Source organism: Dasypus novemcinctus, chromosome 2 (genome assembly GCF_030445035.2).
Source record: "Dasypus novemcinctus isolate mDasNov1 chromosome 2, mDasNov1.1.hap2, whole genome shotgun sequence".
In the NCBI taxonomy this organism is placed as follows: domain Eukaryota; kingdom Metazoa; phylum Chordata; class Mammalia; order Cingulata; family Dasypodidae; genus Dasypus; species Dasypus novemcinctus.
This window is the reverse complement of record NC_080674.1, coordinates 42,096,584-42,114,165: the sequence shown is the minus strand read 5'-3', so window position 1 is coordinate 42,114,165 and position 17,582 is coordinate 42,096,584. Positions and strand designations below refer to the sequence as shown.

The following is a 17,582-nucleotide window of genomic DNA, read 5'->3' as shown; positions in this document are numbered from 1 at the left end:
CTGGAAGGGTGAGCAGCAGGGCTTGCTTGGAGAGCAGAAGGCCTTATATGTAGAAGACACACAGGAAATAGTTGTTGGATCAAATAACTGAAACTCCACTAGGGAAATGAGCTGCGTCAAAAGCTTGGAGTTAAATGCCTGCAATTTCCTGGGAAGCCTGAAGTCGGAGTGGTGTGCCTGTGTGGGAATCAGGAGCTGTCCTTGAGGCTAAACACTCTTATCTCCAGACTACACACTCAGCCCAGTTGTATTGTGCTCAAACTTTAGCAGGCAAGAGATAGAGCAAAGGTGTACCTACTACAAATGAGGAATCCTAATTCTCATCAAAGCAAATCATGATTTTTAAGAAGCTAGAAAAAGTAGCATCTATCTTGAACATAAGTAGCATATACCCTGAACCTAAAAGAAATAAGCCCAGACCTAAAAAATATCAGATGGAGAAGTGAGGTATTATGAGAACAAAATATTCTATTTCCAAATATCTTTTCATAGAGTTTTAAGAGAATATGTGAAATGCTACAGGTATCCCTCCAAGTACTCCCTCTTATGATTACAACAAAGAACAAACATGAAAAGAGGAAAATTTAAAGCTTTGTAAAATATGGCTTAAGCAATGAAACCTTTATTAAGCAATAAAACCTCTCTCAAGTCTAAGAATCTACTTTCAAAGTGGATTCAAAGCAATAATCTAATTACATGTAAACATTTTAGAGGTATTGAATTTTCATTGACCTTACTTATGAAATTAATTTATCTCAAAATATCTGTTACTAGGGGAAGTAGCTAAGTGACTAATTATATTTATCCATAAATACCATTTCAGCATTTAGCATATTATCTTATAGCTAACAGCTTCTCAAAGACAGTAGCTGAGGTACATCACAACTTGTTCTAACCTAGGGGGCAAGATTGGTTTGATATGTCCCACGTCTTTACCCAGCGAGGTGTAGAAGGAGCTACCCTGGTAAAGCAGGTCAACTGTGAAGTCCTACTCACAAGTGCCCTAATGGCCAGGGCTTTGACCAGAAAATCAGGGTTCAGGTGTGAGCCATCAAGGTCAGGGAGGTCAAGACAAAGGCAACCTTTGCTTTGAGAGGATGAAAGATCTCGGGTGAGCTACTCAATTCCAAGTAATGTTCAAAGAAAATAGATTCAATTGCTTCACTTTTCTCCACAACATCAATTTCCTCATTTTTTTTCCTCTTTGATATTTTTCTTTACTGTTCTTTCCACTTCTTACCTTTATTCTGATAAGTTTCCAGGGGCAGAATTACCAAGAGGAATGTTGTCTGAAGGACTGCAAAGAGAGCCATAGGTTCTGGTTTTCTGAAAAAGATAAATTATAAGGAAGGGAAATTTAATTTTCTTTGAGTCAAGTGTAATAGATGATTGCATTAAAGGACCCCATTCTTCCTCCTATACCAAGGCCCTTTATCATGTGACTTTGGAGTCCTTCACAAAATAGGAAGAATACATTTCCAAACCCCATAAGACTTGCTTAGGCCCATAAATAGGGAAGAAGAGATAAGAGCCTAGTCCTCAAGTGACTTTGTGTTTCTGCTGGCTCTTCTACGCTTCCACCTTTGCCATGAAAAGGACATTCCTGGGCTACCCTACTTGTGATGGTTAAGTTCATGTGCCAATTTGGCCAGGTGATGGTGTTCAGCTCTTCAGTCAAGCAAGCAGTGGCTTGATTGTTACAGTGAGGATATTTCATGGACTTAAATCATCAGTGAGTTTCATGCATTTATAGCTGATTACATCTACAGTCAACTGAGGAGACTGCCTTCAACGATGACGTCTCATCCAATCAGCTGGAGGCTTTAAGAGAGTTGATATTTCAGCAGTCAGAAGAGAGAATTTCCATCTCTAGCCATCTTTTCCTGGGGAATCCACCTAAACCCTTCGTTGGAGTGCCCAGCTTGCAGCCTGCCTTCTGCCTTATAGAATTTAGACTTGCCCTTCCCCACAGTCAAGGGAGAAATTTCTTATTTAAAAAATGTTATAATATTTACAGATATCTCCTGTCAGTTTTGCTTCTCTAGAAAACCATGACTAAACCCTACTGGAATAAAGAGGAGAATTAGGAGACACATGAGGTAGAGCTGAGTCACCACAGCTGAGGTCAGCCTGGAATAGCCAGCAGTCAGCCAACCGCAGCCAAAATCAGCTGACCCCTGATGTGAGCCCAATAAATGCTCATTGCTGTATGCCACTGAGGTTTTGAGGCAATGGATAAATGATACGCCAATTAATTCAAACCAAGTAAAGCTTGGAAAAAAAAGAGTTATATACAAAAAACTGACTCTGTTTAGAAAGAGAACAAATACCACAGTATGAAAAAAGCTAAATTTAAATTAATTACCTATGGGGGAGGTCTCCACTCTTCCTTCTCTCCCTCCTTAAAGTTTAACATAGGAAAAATTTGTATATTCCACCAATGTAGATGGTCGGTTTTTCATTGTTCAAAGTAATTTCCAGTGTTCCTTGCTTGTACTTTGGACACTGACTCATTGGGTACTTTGACCACCAGACAACTGAGGGCACAAAGAATGAGTCCAGATGACCTCAAGAAAGCTAATATATTCTTAATTTAATAATAACTGTGTTAGTCAGGGGAAGTGTCAAATTTCGCTTTTCTACTTTAAACTCTGACTCAACACAGAGAGGAATAAGGAAACAATTCAGTCAATTATTGCCTTTGTCTAGCCATATGTACTTCATCAAAAGCCAGAAATTCAGTGAATCGAATGATCAATTTTCACTACCCATCCCCTTCCTTCCTACCTTCCTTCCTTCCTTCCTCCCTCCCTCCCTCCCTCCCTCTCTTCCTTCCTCCCTCCCTCCCTTCCTATGTTTGGAGTGGGGCTGGTTTTATTTATTTATAAGCCTTAGTTCATTTATTTCCCCCCCCAAGATAGCTCTCTCATATGTCTGCTCATTGTTTCTGCTCACTATTTGCACTTGTTGTCTCCTCTCTGTGTCTGCTCATTATGTCCACTCATCTTCTTTAAGAGGCACTGGGAACTGAACTTGGGACCTCCATGGGGGAGGCGGGAACTCAACCACTTGAGCCATATCCACTCCCTGCTTCTTGAGCCTGCTCACTGTGTCAGCTTGTTACCTCAGCTCATTGCATCAGCTCATCTTCTTTAGGAGGCACTGGGAACCGAACCTAGGACCTCCCATGTGGGAGGCAGGCACCCAACTGTTTGAGTCACACCTGCTCCCCTATGTATTAATTTTTAAATAGTATTTTACAAGTAAAATGGGAATGAGAGTAAAGACAGGAAGTGGATAAAATATACCAATAAATTACTTTAGGGGAGCCAAACCTGCCTGCAACTGAGCTCAATTTCAGGCAGAAGCAAATTACTCAATGACAGCCCTTATTAAGCCCTACTTTTAATATTTGACCAAAAGGGTGATACTACCTCCCCCAAATCTCTACATTTAACTGCAAATAGGATCCTGTCACAACTGAATGCCAAAGCAGGAGGAAAGAAACTAATTTAAGCAAAAATATTTTCTTTAAGCCAAAGGGAAGAAAAAGAAAAATGTTCAAAGTGAAAAGTCTGAAACTTGCTGTGAAATTTTAACATCCTTTTAGTCCTACTCTATGGGTATGGGGGTCCGTCCTCCTTAAGATTCACATCATCTGAGGAATACAAAGTGCCACCATTGGGAAGAAATCAAATAAGTTTAAATCCAGATTGTTCAGAGTGATGTATGTGTTGTCGAGTGTTCTCTTTACAAAAATTCTATGTAAAATATTTCTATACATATGGAGTTCTCTTAGTAAACCAAATATTTTACATGTCACAAACCATAGACAAGTCATAGGGGAAGGGAAACCTAAAACTAAATCTTAGAAGTCAATTGCCAATAAAGGGCAATCAGAAATTAAAATAAAGAATAGAAACTGTCATGTATCTAAAACGGAAAAACAAGAGATTTTGCAAAAGACATATTTCTATGATTTAGGTATCATAGGGTATGTTCTGAGAATCACCAGGCCAGAGTCCTATCTTGAATTCCTGCCCTTCATCGCCATCTCTCACACACGTGTTGTATGGTTTGTCTGAGGAGGCTGTGCTTCAGCAGGTATTCAGGTTTACTGATTTTCATCAGCTCTAACGCCCAGAGTTTTACACATGCTGGGCAGGGGGCAATCATGATATGGTGATCACTGCCTGTGCATGTGGAAATGGGCAATTTCCAGTGATATGACTACACAACCACCACCCTTGAGATTTCAGACCACAAACGAGTGAAGGCTCACTTGCAGAAGGAATACGAGTCTGAGTTCCTATCTGAAAACATCCTGGTAAAAGCAATAAAATGCATCAAAACTTGCAGGAGTGAGTAGCTGGGAGAATATTCCAGAGGACTCCATCCCTCTGGAACATATCCTTTGAGAAATGCCACAAGAACAGTGCACCTTGGGGCACAGAGGCTGCCGACATTGTGTAGAAAGACAGACACCAACAAGTCAGCAGCTACCAAGCCCCGGGTGGACCCCTACTCCACACCTTGTAAATAAGTTATCCTCAGATTACCCTACTCTGAGGGTACCAACTATTTCCTGAGTGGTTCTAACACTGTGAAAAACCTGGAGGTGAAAAAAACAAAACCCTATGCCAAGACCCCCAGGTGGGTTTGTGCTTGGCATCTCGGAGGAACAAGATGCCCAGTGTGGCTAGAGTGGGGTGAGCATGGAGGTAATAGGAGATGAAACCAGAGGGTACCCAAGAGGGAGAGCAGACCAGGTAACCCACATACAGTGTGTGATCTATGTATCTTTAAAAAAAAAATTTTTTTAATGAAAAAAAAATATAAGAGGTTCCCATATACCCCACTCCCACCCATACCCATTCCTCTCACATCAACAACCTCTTTCATCAGTGTGGCACATTCATTGCATTTGATGAATACATTTTGAAGCACAGATATACTACATGGATTATAGTTTACATTGTAGTTTACACTCTCCCCCAGTCCATTCAGTGGGTTATGGCAGGCTATATTATGTCCTGCGTCTGTCCCTGCAATATCATTCAGGACAAGTCCAAGTGCTGAAAATGCCCCCATATCACCCATCTACTTCCCTCTCTCTGCCCTCAGCAACTACCAAGGCCACTCTCTACAGATCAATGCTACAGTTTCTTCCATTGCTAGAGTCCCAATAACTCTATAGAAGAATACCAGTAAGTCCACTCCAATCCATATTTTATTCCTCATCCTAAGGACCCTGGGATGGTGATGTACATCCCACCTCTAAATTGAGAGGGGGCTTAGATCCCACATGGATGATGGATGTAATTTTTCTACTTGCAGTTGTAGATTCTCGGTTCCCTGGTGTGGTGGTGACCATCCTCACCTCCTTGTTAGCTGACCTGGGTAAGTCCAACGAACCAGAGAGTGTGTGTTACAACTCTGCTGAGGCTCAGGGACCAGCTGGCACATGGACAGTCCAGAGATTCAAGTCTCCTGAGCACACACTAACCCCAGTGCCAACCACAGTTCAGTAAAAGTGACAGAAGAGGCATGTGTAGAGAGGTCCAACTGCATCACAATCAGAAGCACAAATTTCAAAGTAGGGCCATTGGCAAGGCAATGAACTCCAGAGCCATCCGCCATGACCACAGAACCTGTGTGTCTCCATAGTCCTCAGGAGCATCACTACCTAGGATTGTATCTACTTTGGCTGTTTCTGGGATCCTGCTGAGACATGTGTAAGCATGATCCCTCTGATGACCTTCCAACTCATTTGGAAGTCTCTTATCCATATAAACTCATTTGTCTTTACTATTTCCCCCTTTTATTAAAAGTCTTTTTCTAGATTTATCACGAGCTGGTGCTTGGTAGTAATCCCTCAGCACCAGGGAGGCTCATCCCCAGGAGTCATGTCTCACACTGGGGGCAAAGTAGTGCATTTAGCTGCTGAGTTTGGCTAGAGAGTGGCCACATTTGAGCAACATGGAGGCTCTCAGGAGGTAACTCTTAGGCACTCTGCAGCTCTAGGCCTAGTTGAAATTTCAAGCACACAGGCTCATAAGCATAGTATCAGCATCAAGGGCCCATCATTGGACCATCCTTCTTCACTGGTCTTTGCTCTTGCACGTAGGGGATTGTTGCTGTTCCATTGGGGAATGCGACAGAGCTCCCCAGGATGGGAACTCAGCACTTCCTCAGTTGTTGTGTGTAACTCTACCCACTATGACAATACCCAATGAACATCTGAACATATCTATATACCCTATATGCATGCCCTGGAGAACTTCATCACATCCATACATGTCCCATCAATGACACCTCACACCAGTCCTCCTCCTCTGCCATAGTTGAACCCCTCTGTGAGCCAAAACTTCCTTAAAAAATGAAGCCTAATATATTGCCAAATTCAATTAGTAGGAAAATGACAGAGTAATGATAGGTTTAAAGATTAGAAATAGAATACATAATAATTTAGAAAAACTAAAATAAAGTAAAAAATAGGGGTATTAAAAAATGAAAAAATCATTAAAATTTTTTTTGACATTTTGCCTTTCATCACTGTAATAGGTATTGCCCTGTACGTACGGTGGCAAAGCAATCTCTTCCATTTCTTCCTCAAAGCCGACATCCTTTTTTTTAAAAAAAATTTTTATTATGTCCTCAAAAATGTTTTAGTTTACAGTAAAGTCACATATAGAATATAGGGGATTCTCATATACTCAACATCAAACCCTTTTCCCCCTTCCCCAGCAATGATCTTTTTATATGTGGATGTTACATTTGCTACAACTGATGTACAGATATTGAAACATAGCTACTAACCATGGCTCCATTATGGTTTACATTATGGTTTGCATTTTAGACTATACACTTTTATAAATTTTGGTGAAATTTAACATGGCCAGTATCCATCCTTGCACTCTCTTGTGGAACACTTCCACTGCCCCCCAGTTACTCTCTCTTCCATCCATTCTATTCCTCTCTCCCCTTACCCGTGGAGCGCACAGTGACAACCAAGCTTCACTACTTGAAGGACAAGATTCATAGATACTAGTAACAATGCTGAGGGTATGACACACTTATCTGTCCTCTCCCATTGGAAGCTACCCATACTCTCAAGAGACATTCTCCCCTCTGTTTGAGAATATCAGGGCTCCCCAGGATGGGGATACAACACCTTCCCACTCACTGTATGGGTCTCCACCCATTGATATAACACACTATGACAAGATGAGCACTCACACACTCCCTAAAAGCCTGCCCCAGGTTCACCCTGTGCCAGATGCCCCCTGTCAAATACCTTAAACTGGTAACCCTTCCTTATTATATTTTCTAAAGAGTTTTCTCAACATTATAGTTCCAACCACATACCTGACAATCTCCAGGGTTCACCTCTCCCCCAACCCTACCCCCAATTCCATGGACCATCTGACCCATCCTCCCAACCCTTGCTCCCCTCAAGCCTGCAAAGCCACACCCAGCACTATCCCTATGGCCCCGTCCTATCCCTTCACTGCACAACTGCTTACCTCTCCACTTTGTTGTAGATTTCGCCTATGTAGGCATCGGCTCACAACCTTCTCTCCCACTCTATTTCCTGTAAGCCTACCTTCTAGTCTCTAGCTCTCTGAGACAGCTTGATTTGCTTAGTTCATATCAGAGAGAGGTAACCCATTTTCTAAACTTTGGCCTTTACCCTGAGTGAGATGGGAGCCACTGGAGGATTTTACCCAGCAGAGTAATGTGGTCTGACATATTTAACAGGATTCTATAGTAAGAAGCTACCGAAAGGGGGAATGAGTGAAGGAGGGAGAGCAAGGAGATGATTATAACAAAAGTCCAGTTGAGTAGGATGGTGGCTCAGACCAGGGTGAGAGCAGTAGAAGTGGATTTGGGGAGAGAGATGGTAGGTGAGAAAATGAGATGTGAAGGATTGCTCCAAGAATTTGGGCCTGCACCCCTGGAGGATGGAATGATCATTTATGGAGCATTGGAATAGCGTCGGAGGGGCAGATTTTGTGGGACATACCAGTTTGTAAAGTGTAAAGTTTGAGATATTCATTTGATATCAAAGTGGCAAAGTCAAGCGGCTAGCTAGATGGACAATTTGAAGTTTGGAGGCAAGATCCTGGCTGGGGATATAAATTTGGGAGTCCTTGGTGCCCACAGATAGTATTTAAAGTCATAGGATCAGATGAGATCAACAGAGAGGGGATGTAGATAGAAAAGAGAGCAAGTCTGAAGATGGAGAGCTGAGGCTAGAGCTCTACATCCTACAAGATGCCCCTTTAACCAAGATGCAGGTTAAAATGGAAACCCAGGATTAGGTCAGGCCTTCCTGCATTGCCTCTAGCATCTGGGCTATGTGTGCTTGAAAGGCTCCCTGCAGCGTTCCCTCAGCCTCAGCCCGATGCCCCTCTCCTTCTCCCCTGCTGCTCAGGCCCACAAAGTGGGGGTAGGGTTTTACCCCACAGGTCTTCTGACACGGAAAAGTGCACCCAACCTTCTCATTCTTTCAATAGGCTTTCTTTCCCCAGAACTATCAGCAGATGGCATTGCCACTCCCAATATCCAACAAGAAAAGGAAGTAGGAAAGTATTATGTAGCAGAATCCAGAAACAAAATAAAAGATACTTTTCTGCTTCATCCACACCACTCTGTCCTTTCCCAAATCTGTTCTTTATTTGGCTCAACTTCTCAAAACTCTATCTTTCCCGATTGAACTATGCGTTGCTGGAGGGTAGGACTGTATGTTATCCCTCAGGTTAATCTGTCCTGGAAAATAGTTGCTTCTGATAAATGTTTGGTAAGGGAATAAAAATTTGTACCGATTTTCTTGCATTTTCCCTTCTTTGCTTTCTGATTTTTTTTTAATGAAAATAAATTCATTTTCAGGCCTTCCTACTCTAATGCAAATATTGCCTAGTTTATAGTCTTTTGTTGACTTTCTTTCTGGGGAGAGGCAGGGAAGGAAAGAAAAGTAAAACTGCCATTTATTTTGTAGAACTTCTTATTCAAATGTTATCTCTTTGCAAAATCTCATTCTCAGTGAAGATGCCTTTGAACCTTCCTCAGTATAAGTATTATACGAGTAATAAAACACAACTTTTGACAAGTATGCAAACCTTTCAACAAAGAGAAACCCAAGACCAGATGGCTTCACAGGGAATGCTGCGAAACATACCAAGAAGACTTAAATCCAATTCTGCTCAAACTCTTCCAAATATCTGAAAAGGAGGGAACACTCATTCATTCTACAAGGCCAACCAGAAAAAGATATAAGAAAACTACAGCAAGTTATCTCTTATGAATCTAGATGCAAAAATACTCAACAAAATATAGCAAACCAAATCCAATAGAATACTAAAAGAATTACACAACATGATAGAGTGGAATTTATCCCTGGTATGCAAGGTTGGTTCAATGTAAGAAAATCAATTACGGGAAGACGTCATCAGAGTAGCTAGGCTTCAACATGTGGCAACAGAGTTTGGTAAAGAAGAAACCTTGAGTTGGACTTTTCAGGGTCTTGTAACCATAAGGTTTTACTGCAAATAAATACCCTTTATAAAAACCAACAGATTTCTGGTACTTTGCATCAGCACCCCTTTGGCTGACTAATACAGGAATATATAAAAAACCCACAGTAAAAATCATATCCAATAGTGAAATGCTAAAGGCTTTCCCTCTAAGATCTGAAACAAGACAAGGATGCCCACTGTCACTGCTTTTATTTAACAATGTGGTAGAAGTAGTTGCTCAAGAACTTAGGCAAAGAAAAGAAATAAGAGATATCCATACTGGAAAGGAAGAAGTAAAATTTTCACTATTTGCAGATGACATGACCCTATATGCATAAAGCCCTGAACAATCTACAACAAAGTCTCTAGAGCTGATAAATGAGTTTAGTAAAGTGGCAGAATATAAGATCAACATGCAAAAATCAGTAGCATTTCTGTATAGCTGAATAATGAGCAATCTGAGGAGGAAATAAAGCAAAAAATTCCATTTACAATACCAACTAAAAGAATCAAATATCTAGGCACAAACTGAACTGAAGATGTAAAGGACTTGTACAGAGAAGACTACACAACATTGTTAAAGGAAATCAAAGACAACCCAAGTAAATGGAAGAATATTTCATGTTCCTGGACTGGAAGACTAAACATCATTGAGTTCTGTCCTACCCAAACTGATTTACAGATTTAATGCAATCCCAATAAAAATTACAACAGCATTTTTTACTGAACTGTAAAATGTAAATTATGAAATTTATTTGGAAGGGCAAGGGTCCCCAAATAGCCAAAAACATATTGAAAAAGATAAACAAAATTGGAGAACAAGGCCACCTGACTTTAAAGCACACTACAAAGCTCCAGTGGTCAAAACTGCATGGTACTGGCACCAGGCTAGACATACTGACCAATGGAACTGAATTGAGAGTTCTGATATAGGTCCTCACATATATGGTCAACTGATATTCAGCAAGGCCAGCAAGGCCTCTCATTTGGGACAGAATGGCCTCTTCAACAAATAGTGTTGGGAGAACTGGATATCCATAGCCAAAAGAAAGAAAGAGGATCACCATCTCATGCCTCATCAAAAAATTAACTCAAAATGGATCAAAGACCTACCTATAAGAGCCAAGATCATAAAGCTCCTAGAAGCATATGTAGGAAAGCATCTACTAGATCTTGTAGTAGGAGATGGTTTCATAAACTTTACACCCAAAGCATGAGCAAGAACAACAAAAACATAGAAAAATGGGATCTCCTAAAAATTAAAAGGAGTCTGTCAAGAAAGTGAAAAGGCAGTCTACTCAATGGAAGTAAATCCTTGGTAACAATTTATCCTATAAGAGCCTAATATCCAGCATATATAATGAAATCCTACATCTCAAAAATAAAGATAACCTCTTAAAAAGTACCCAAGGCAAGAGTAATTCAGTCTGAACTGGGACCCTTGACATATACATACTCAGGATGCAATTCTGAAGGATCCCCAGGGCAAATAATGAAGAACTCCGCCAGGAGCATTATATGGCCTGCCACGAGGTTTTAAAGCACTGAGTGCTGGAGAATGGTGGTTGGCCAGGCAGAGTTTCAAATGGCAGCAGCCACTCAGCCCAAGAGGCTGTATCCTCAGGCTGGTCAGCCGTCTGAGGCAGGGGCAGATTTGAAGTCCCATAGACTTGGGGCCATCATCCATTTTGACCCTGAGAAAAACTACACACCTTACCCATCTAGAATAACAGTTTGGGTAGAACATGATCCAATTATGCTTTCCAGGCTCAGCTGCTCTGCTTGCTTCACAAAGTCAGCTGCAGACTATCAGGCTCATCTCTCTTCCCGAGTTTGCAAGATCCTCTGCCATGTCTAATGAGCTGTCTCTCTTCCTCTGTGTTCTTCTTCTCTGTGTCTACTTCCATATGAAGGTCTGTTTTATTGGCCCAAGAGGGCTGGGACTCAATGCTGAGTTGCACTCTAATGACATGATTGAATCAAAGTTCTAATCTTAACACAATTTAATAACACGTCTCAGCTGAATCTAATACAATGAAAGGGTATCATGCCCAGAGAAACAGACCAGTTTACAAACATCACTAGGATCTCTTTTGGAATTCATAAATAATATCAAACTACCACACTGTGCAAATGTTCATGACAAATATAATATAAAATTGTCTTTAGAAAAATAAATAAATTTAAAAATGGGAAAGATTTGAATAGATACTTTTGCAAAGAGGAAATACAAATGAACAAAAAGCATATGAAAAGATACTCAACATCACTAGCTATTAGAGAAATGCAAATCAAAACTACAATGAGATATCATCGTACACCTACTAGACTGGCAGTTATTTTTTAAAAAACATAGAATTACAAGTGCAGGAGAAGATGTGGAGGCACCAAGTGATTATTACCAAGCACCAACTAGTGATGCATTTGGAAAAAGACCTTGACCAAAAGGGGAAATATTAAATACAAATGAGTTTTTATGGCTAAGAGATTTCACAGTGAGGTTATGCTTATGCAGGACTCAGCAGGATATCACTGACTGCCACAGTAAACATTGCCTCAAGCAGACAAACTCCTGAGGGCTCTGAAATTATCTAGACACTACAGGCAGGGCAGACAATCTCAGGAATTCAGCACCCTGTCAGTGGACCTTATCTTGGAATATATGATAACCTATGTCCCCAGTGTATCAGAGCTAGACTTATTTATAATTTCCCTACACATGGCTCTTATGCCCCTGTTATTTGAACCTGTAATAATCATTATACTCATTATATATTTGTCTCAGAGACTTAACTCTTCTGGCTCTTTCTATGATGGCTGAGCCCTGAATCTCAGAGTTGCAGCCAACAACCACTTACCAGTTCATCAGACTCACCCAGGACAACTAACAAAAGGATGATGATGGGTCATGATGGATCATGCCCATCCCCAAAAAACACAGGGTATCTACAACTGCAGCAAACAGTTCCATCCATCTGCCTATGGCATCTAAGCTCCCTCTCTATCAGAAACAGAATGGGCATCACCATCCCAAAATATTCAAGATTAAGGAATGAACAGACATAAGGGGGGAATGCAACTATGGACTAAAGTAGATTTATTATTTTTCTAATAATGAAAGAACTTGTAACACTGACATAAAGGCAATGGTCGGAAGCGGACTTGGCCCAGTGGTTAGGGTGTCCGCCTACCACATGGGAGGAACACAGTTCAAGCCCCGGGCCTCCTTGACCCATGTGGAGCTGGCCCACACGCAGTGCTCATGCACGCAAGGAGTGCCGTGCCATGCAGGGGTGTCCCCTGTGTAGGGGAGCCCCACGTGCAAGGAGTGCGCCCCAAAGGAGAGCCGCCCAGCGCGAAAGAAAGTGCAGCCTGCCCAGGAATGGTGCCGCACACACAGAGAGCTGACACAACAAAAAGAAACACAGATTCCCGGTGCCGCTGACAACAACAGAAGCGGACAAAAGAACACGCAGCAAATGGACACAGAGAACAGATAACCAGGGGGGAGGAAGGGGAGAGAAATAAATCTTTAAAAAAAAAAAAAAAAGGCAATAGTCACTAGAGGTTTGGGGGGGCGGGAGAGGGAAGAATAGGTGTAACATGGGTTACCTTGGGGACATTGGAATTGTTCTGCATTACATTGCAATGATGGATGCAGGCCATTATACTTTTTTGCAAAACCTATAAAATGGTGTAGTGCAAAGTGTAAACCATAATGTAAAGTGTAGACCACAGTTAGTAGCAATGCTTCAATATGTTTCCATCAAATTGTAACAAATGTACCATGCTAATGAAAGATGCTGTTATTAGAGAAAAATGTGGGGATGAAAGGGGGTGAGGTACGTTGGAATCCCCTATTTTTTCAATGTAACACGTAATCTAAAGCTTCTTTAAAAATTATATAAAAAAAGAAAATCAACTAACATAATACAACACATTAACACAATGAAGGAATATAAAATAATGTGATCATCTCAATTGATGCAGATAAGGCATTTGACAAGGTCCAGCATCCTTTCTTTATAAAAACACTTAGAACACTAGGAATAGAAGGAGATTTCTTCAACATGTGAAAGGGCATATATGAAAAGCCCACAGCTAACATCCTACTTAATGGTGAAAGACTAAGAAAGCTTTACCTCTAAGATTGGGAACAATACAAGGATGCCTACTGTCACCCCTATTATTCAACATTGTACTGGAAGTTCTTGCTAGAGCATTTAGTCAAGAAAAAGAAATAAAATAAAAATTGGAAAGGAAGAAGCAAAACGTCTCCTATTGGCAAATGACATGATCCGATATATAGCAAATCCTGAAAAATCCAAAGCAAAGCTCCTAAAGCTAATAAATGAATTCAGCAAAATGGTGGGAGTACATTATCAACACCCCAAAATCAGTAGTGTTTCTATACACAAACAAAGAACAATAAGAAGAAGAAATCAAGAAAAATATTCTATTTACAAGAGCAACTAAAAGAATCAAATATCTAGGAATAAATCTAACTAAGGATGTGAAGGACTTATACACAGAAAACTACAAAACACTGATAAAAGAAATCAAGGAAGACCTAGATAAATGGAAGGACATTCTGTGTCCATGGGTTGGAATACTGAAAATCATTAAGATGTCAGTCCTATCTAAAGAGATTTGTAGTTTCAAGGCAATCCCAATCAAAATTCAGTCATTTCTGCAGAAATATAAAAACCAAACATCAAATTTATATGGAAGGTAGGGGCCCCGAATAGCTAAAGTCATCTTGGAAAAGAAGAATAAAGTTGGAGGACTCACACGTCCCAATCTAAAAACTATTGCAAGGCTACAGTAATCAAAACAGCATGTTATTGTCACAAGGACAGACATATAGACCAATGGAATCAAAGTGAGAGCTCAGAAATTAACCCTCACAATTATGGCCAACTGATTTTTGACAAGGGGGCAAAGACCACTTAATTAGGAAAGTATCATCTCTTCAACAAAGGTGTTGGGAAAACTAGATCTCCATTTGCAAAAAAATAAGGGGGCCCCTTAACTCACACTTTATACAAAAATTAACTCAAAAATGAATCAAAGATCTAAATATAGGAGAGCCAGAACTACTGAACTCCTAGAATAAAATGTAGGAAAGCATCTTCACTGTGTTAGGCAATGATTTCTTAGACTTTGCACTCAAAGGACAAGCAACAAAAGAAAAAGTAATGGGACATCATTAAAATTAAAAACTTGTGGACCTCAAAGGACTTTACCATGAAAGTGAAATGACAACCTATACAATGGGAGAAAATATTTTGAAAACACATAGCTGATGAAAATTTAATATCCACAATACATAAAGAAAACCTACAACTCAACAACAAGTAGACAGAGCCCAATTTAAAAATGGGCAAAAGACTTGAACAGACCTCTCTTCAAAGAAGATGGTCAGAGATATGAATGGCCAGAGAGCAAATGAGAAGATGTTCAGCATCATTAATTATAAGGGAAATGCAAATCAAAACCACATTGAGATACCATTTTGCACCCATTAGAATGGCTGCTATTTAAAAAAATGGAACATAACAAGTGTTGGAGAGGATGCAGAGAAATGAGAACACTCATTCATTACCACTGGCAATGTAAAATGATGCAACTACTGTGGACAGTTTGGCAGTTGCTCAGAAAACTAAGTAGGGAACTACCACATGACCCAGCAATTGTACTACTAGGTACATACCCAAAGGAATGAAAGCAGGGACTCAAACAGACATTTGTACACTGATGTTCATATATTAGTCACCGAAATATATTAGTTGCCAAAAGATCAAAACAACTCAAGCATCCATCAAAAACTGAATGGATAAATAAAATATGGTACATACATACAATGGAATATTATTCAGCTGTAAAAAGGAATGAAGTCCTGATATATTCAACAACATGGATGAAACTCGAAGACATCATGTTGAGCGAAATAAGCCAGACACGAAAGGACAGATATTGCATGACCTCACTGATTTGAAACAATTAAAATAAGCAAACTCAATGAATCAGAATCTACAGTACAGGTTACCAGAAGATGGGGTGGGGATAGAGAATGGGAAGTTAGGGCTTAAAATGTACAAGGTTCTTATTTGGAATGATGGATATGTTTTGGTGATGGATGGTGGTAGCACACATTGTGAACATAAGTAAGAGCACTGAAATATATATTTGACTATGATTAAAAGGGGAAATGTTAGATTGGATATATGATAACAGAATACTTATTTTAAAACGTATGTAAGTCTGCCCTTCGCTCACACTTCTCTTTCTGTCATTACTGAAATATTTATTTTGGGGAAGTTTCCCCACTGGAAATGAGAAGCATGATAATCCCCATTTGCTTCCCAAGAACATGAGTGGGTTGCCAAACTCTTCAAAACTGACTGGATACACGATGATGTCATGTGTAAATGCTGTTTTAAACAAAGAGGTTGTTCATTGAGGATATTTGCTTGGGTCTGTGCAGCTTGTGAAAGAGTTCTTTGCAGACACATCAAAAAGTTCCTTGCCACTTCTTGGAGGCTTCCCCACATTTCTTGGACTTAGCTATCTTAATTTCTTTAAGAGGACAGCCATTTGTATTTAGGAACCTGTGTGAAAGGGGACTCCACTTTAACAGCATAAGATTGATTACCTACGAGGTTTTCACCCCAATTCCATCACCTCTTCCTCCTCAAGTAACCACCACGAGGAAGAAAGCCCCCCAGGAAGAAGGCTCTTCATCCTCTCCCTTTGGAACAACCCAGTAGCTAATGGTTAAGTGTTTTAATCAGATTAAATACCCATCCTGATCTATGGGACTGAATTGGCTCATGCACAGATGCCTTTTTTTTTTTTTAATCTTTATTTTAAACCTGGGGTTCTTAACATGGGGTCCATGAACTTGAACTGAAATTTTTGAAAAAACATTATTCTTGTGTTGGTGCAGGTGCGATATATTTATTAAATAATACACAGTATAGTGTGGACTTAGTAAGGGGTCCATGGTTTTCACCTGACTGGCAAAGGGGTCCATGGAACAAAAAAGGTTGAGAACCCCTGTTTCAAACAATGTTCAGTTAGAGATTCCTGGAATTTGTGACACCAATTAGCATTAACGTTGAGTCTCTAAGTGATAAGTGAAACCAAAGAAAGGAATATAAACCTAGATCCAGGTAATATTCTGGATCCAAAGAACATGTAGGAATTTCAAATATGCTAAACATGATTCTTCAAATCAGCTGGAAAATGAAATATTCTTCTCAAAAATGGTACAGGAACTATAGCCTGGATATTTTTGGGAAAAGGAAGTTGTAACAATTAAATACATGGGATCTGATATAAGACTGCTTTGGGATAAATATCTGCTCTGGCACTTATTAACTCTATGACCATGGATAAGTTATTTTGGTCCCTGTAGGCAACTATTTCCTTTTCTATAAAATGGGAATAAAATAGAATCGGATTTAATAGGATTATGAAAACCTACACATAGTAAACTCAATTAATATTAATTGGATCATTATCACTATTATGTCACCGCCTTCGGCAAAATTAATTTCAGATGAACAAAGATATAAATGCAAGATATAAAACCATTAGAAGTACTAGAATAAAACATGGATGAATATGTTTATAATCTGTATTAGCCTGGTAGGAAACTCAGAAGCAATAAAGATTTGCTACAATGATTACATAAATTTATCCAACTAACAATAAACTGGCAACAATAGTTTCAATACATATGGCAAATAATTAGTATCCTAATACATAAAGAGCTCTCAGAAATCAATAAGAAAAAGGCACAACGCAACCCTGTAGAAAAACTAGCAAATGACATGATATGTAATTCACAAAAAAGAAGGAAATACAAATAGACAAAAAAGAAAAAACTGAGTAATATCACTAAAAATAAATAAATGCATATCAAAACAGCATCAGGTGTGTCTGTGCATGTGTCTGTATGTCTGTGCAGTATCTGACTGCAAAGCTTAAAAAGGTCTTAATACCTGGAATTGGTAAAAGTTTGTAGAATTAGGCACTGTAACCCACTAATGGGAAAAA

At 39.8% G+C, this 17,582-nt stretch overlaps 1 protein-coding gene across 2 annotated transcripts in view; it reads right to left on the bottom strand.

The window, feature by feature from the left end:
- OSMR (oncostatin M receptor) overlaps positions 1-17,582 on the bottom strand; it is a 95,922-nt gene that overhangs the window by 71,727 nt on the left and 6,613 nt on the right. For both annotated transcript variants that reach the window (XM_004449887.4, XM_004449889.4), the window contains exon 2: positions 1,241-1,326. In XM_004449887.4, coding sequence (XP_004449944.1) covers positions 1,241-1,313 — 73 coding nt within the window. In that variant the 5' untranslated portion in view covers positions 1,314-1,326. The remainder of the gene's footprint in view (positions 1-1,240; positions 1,327-17,582) is intronic.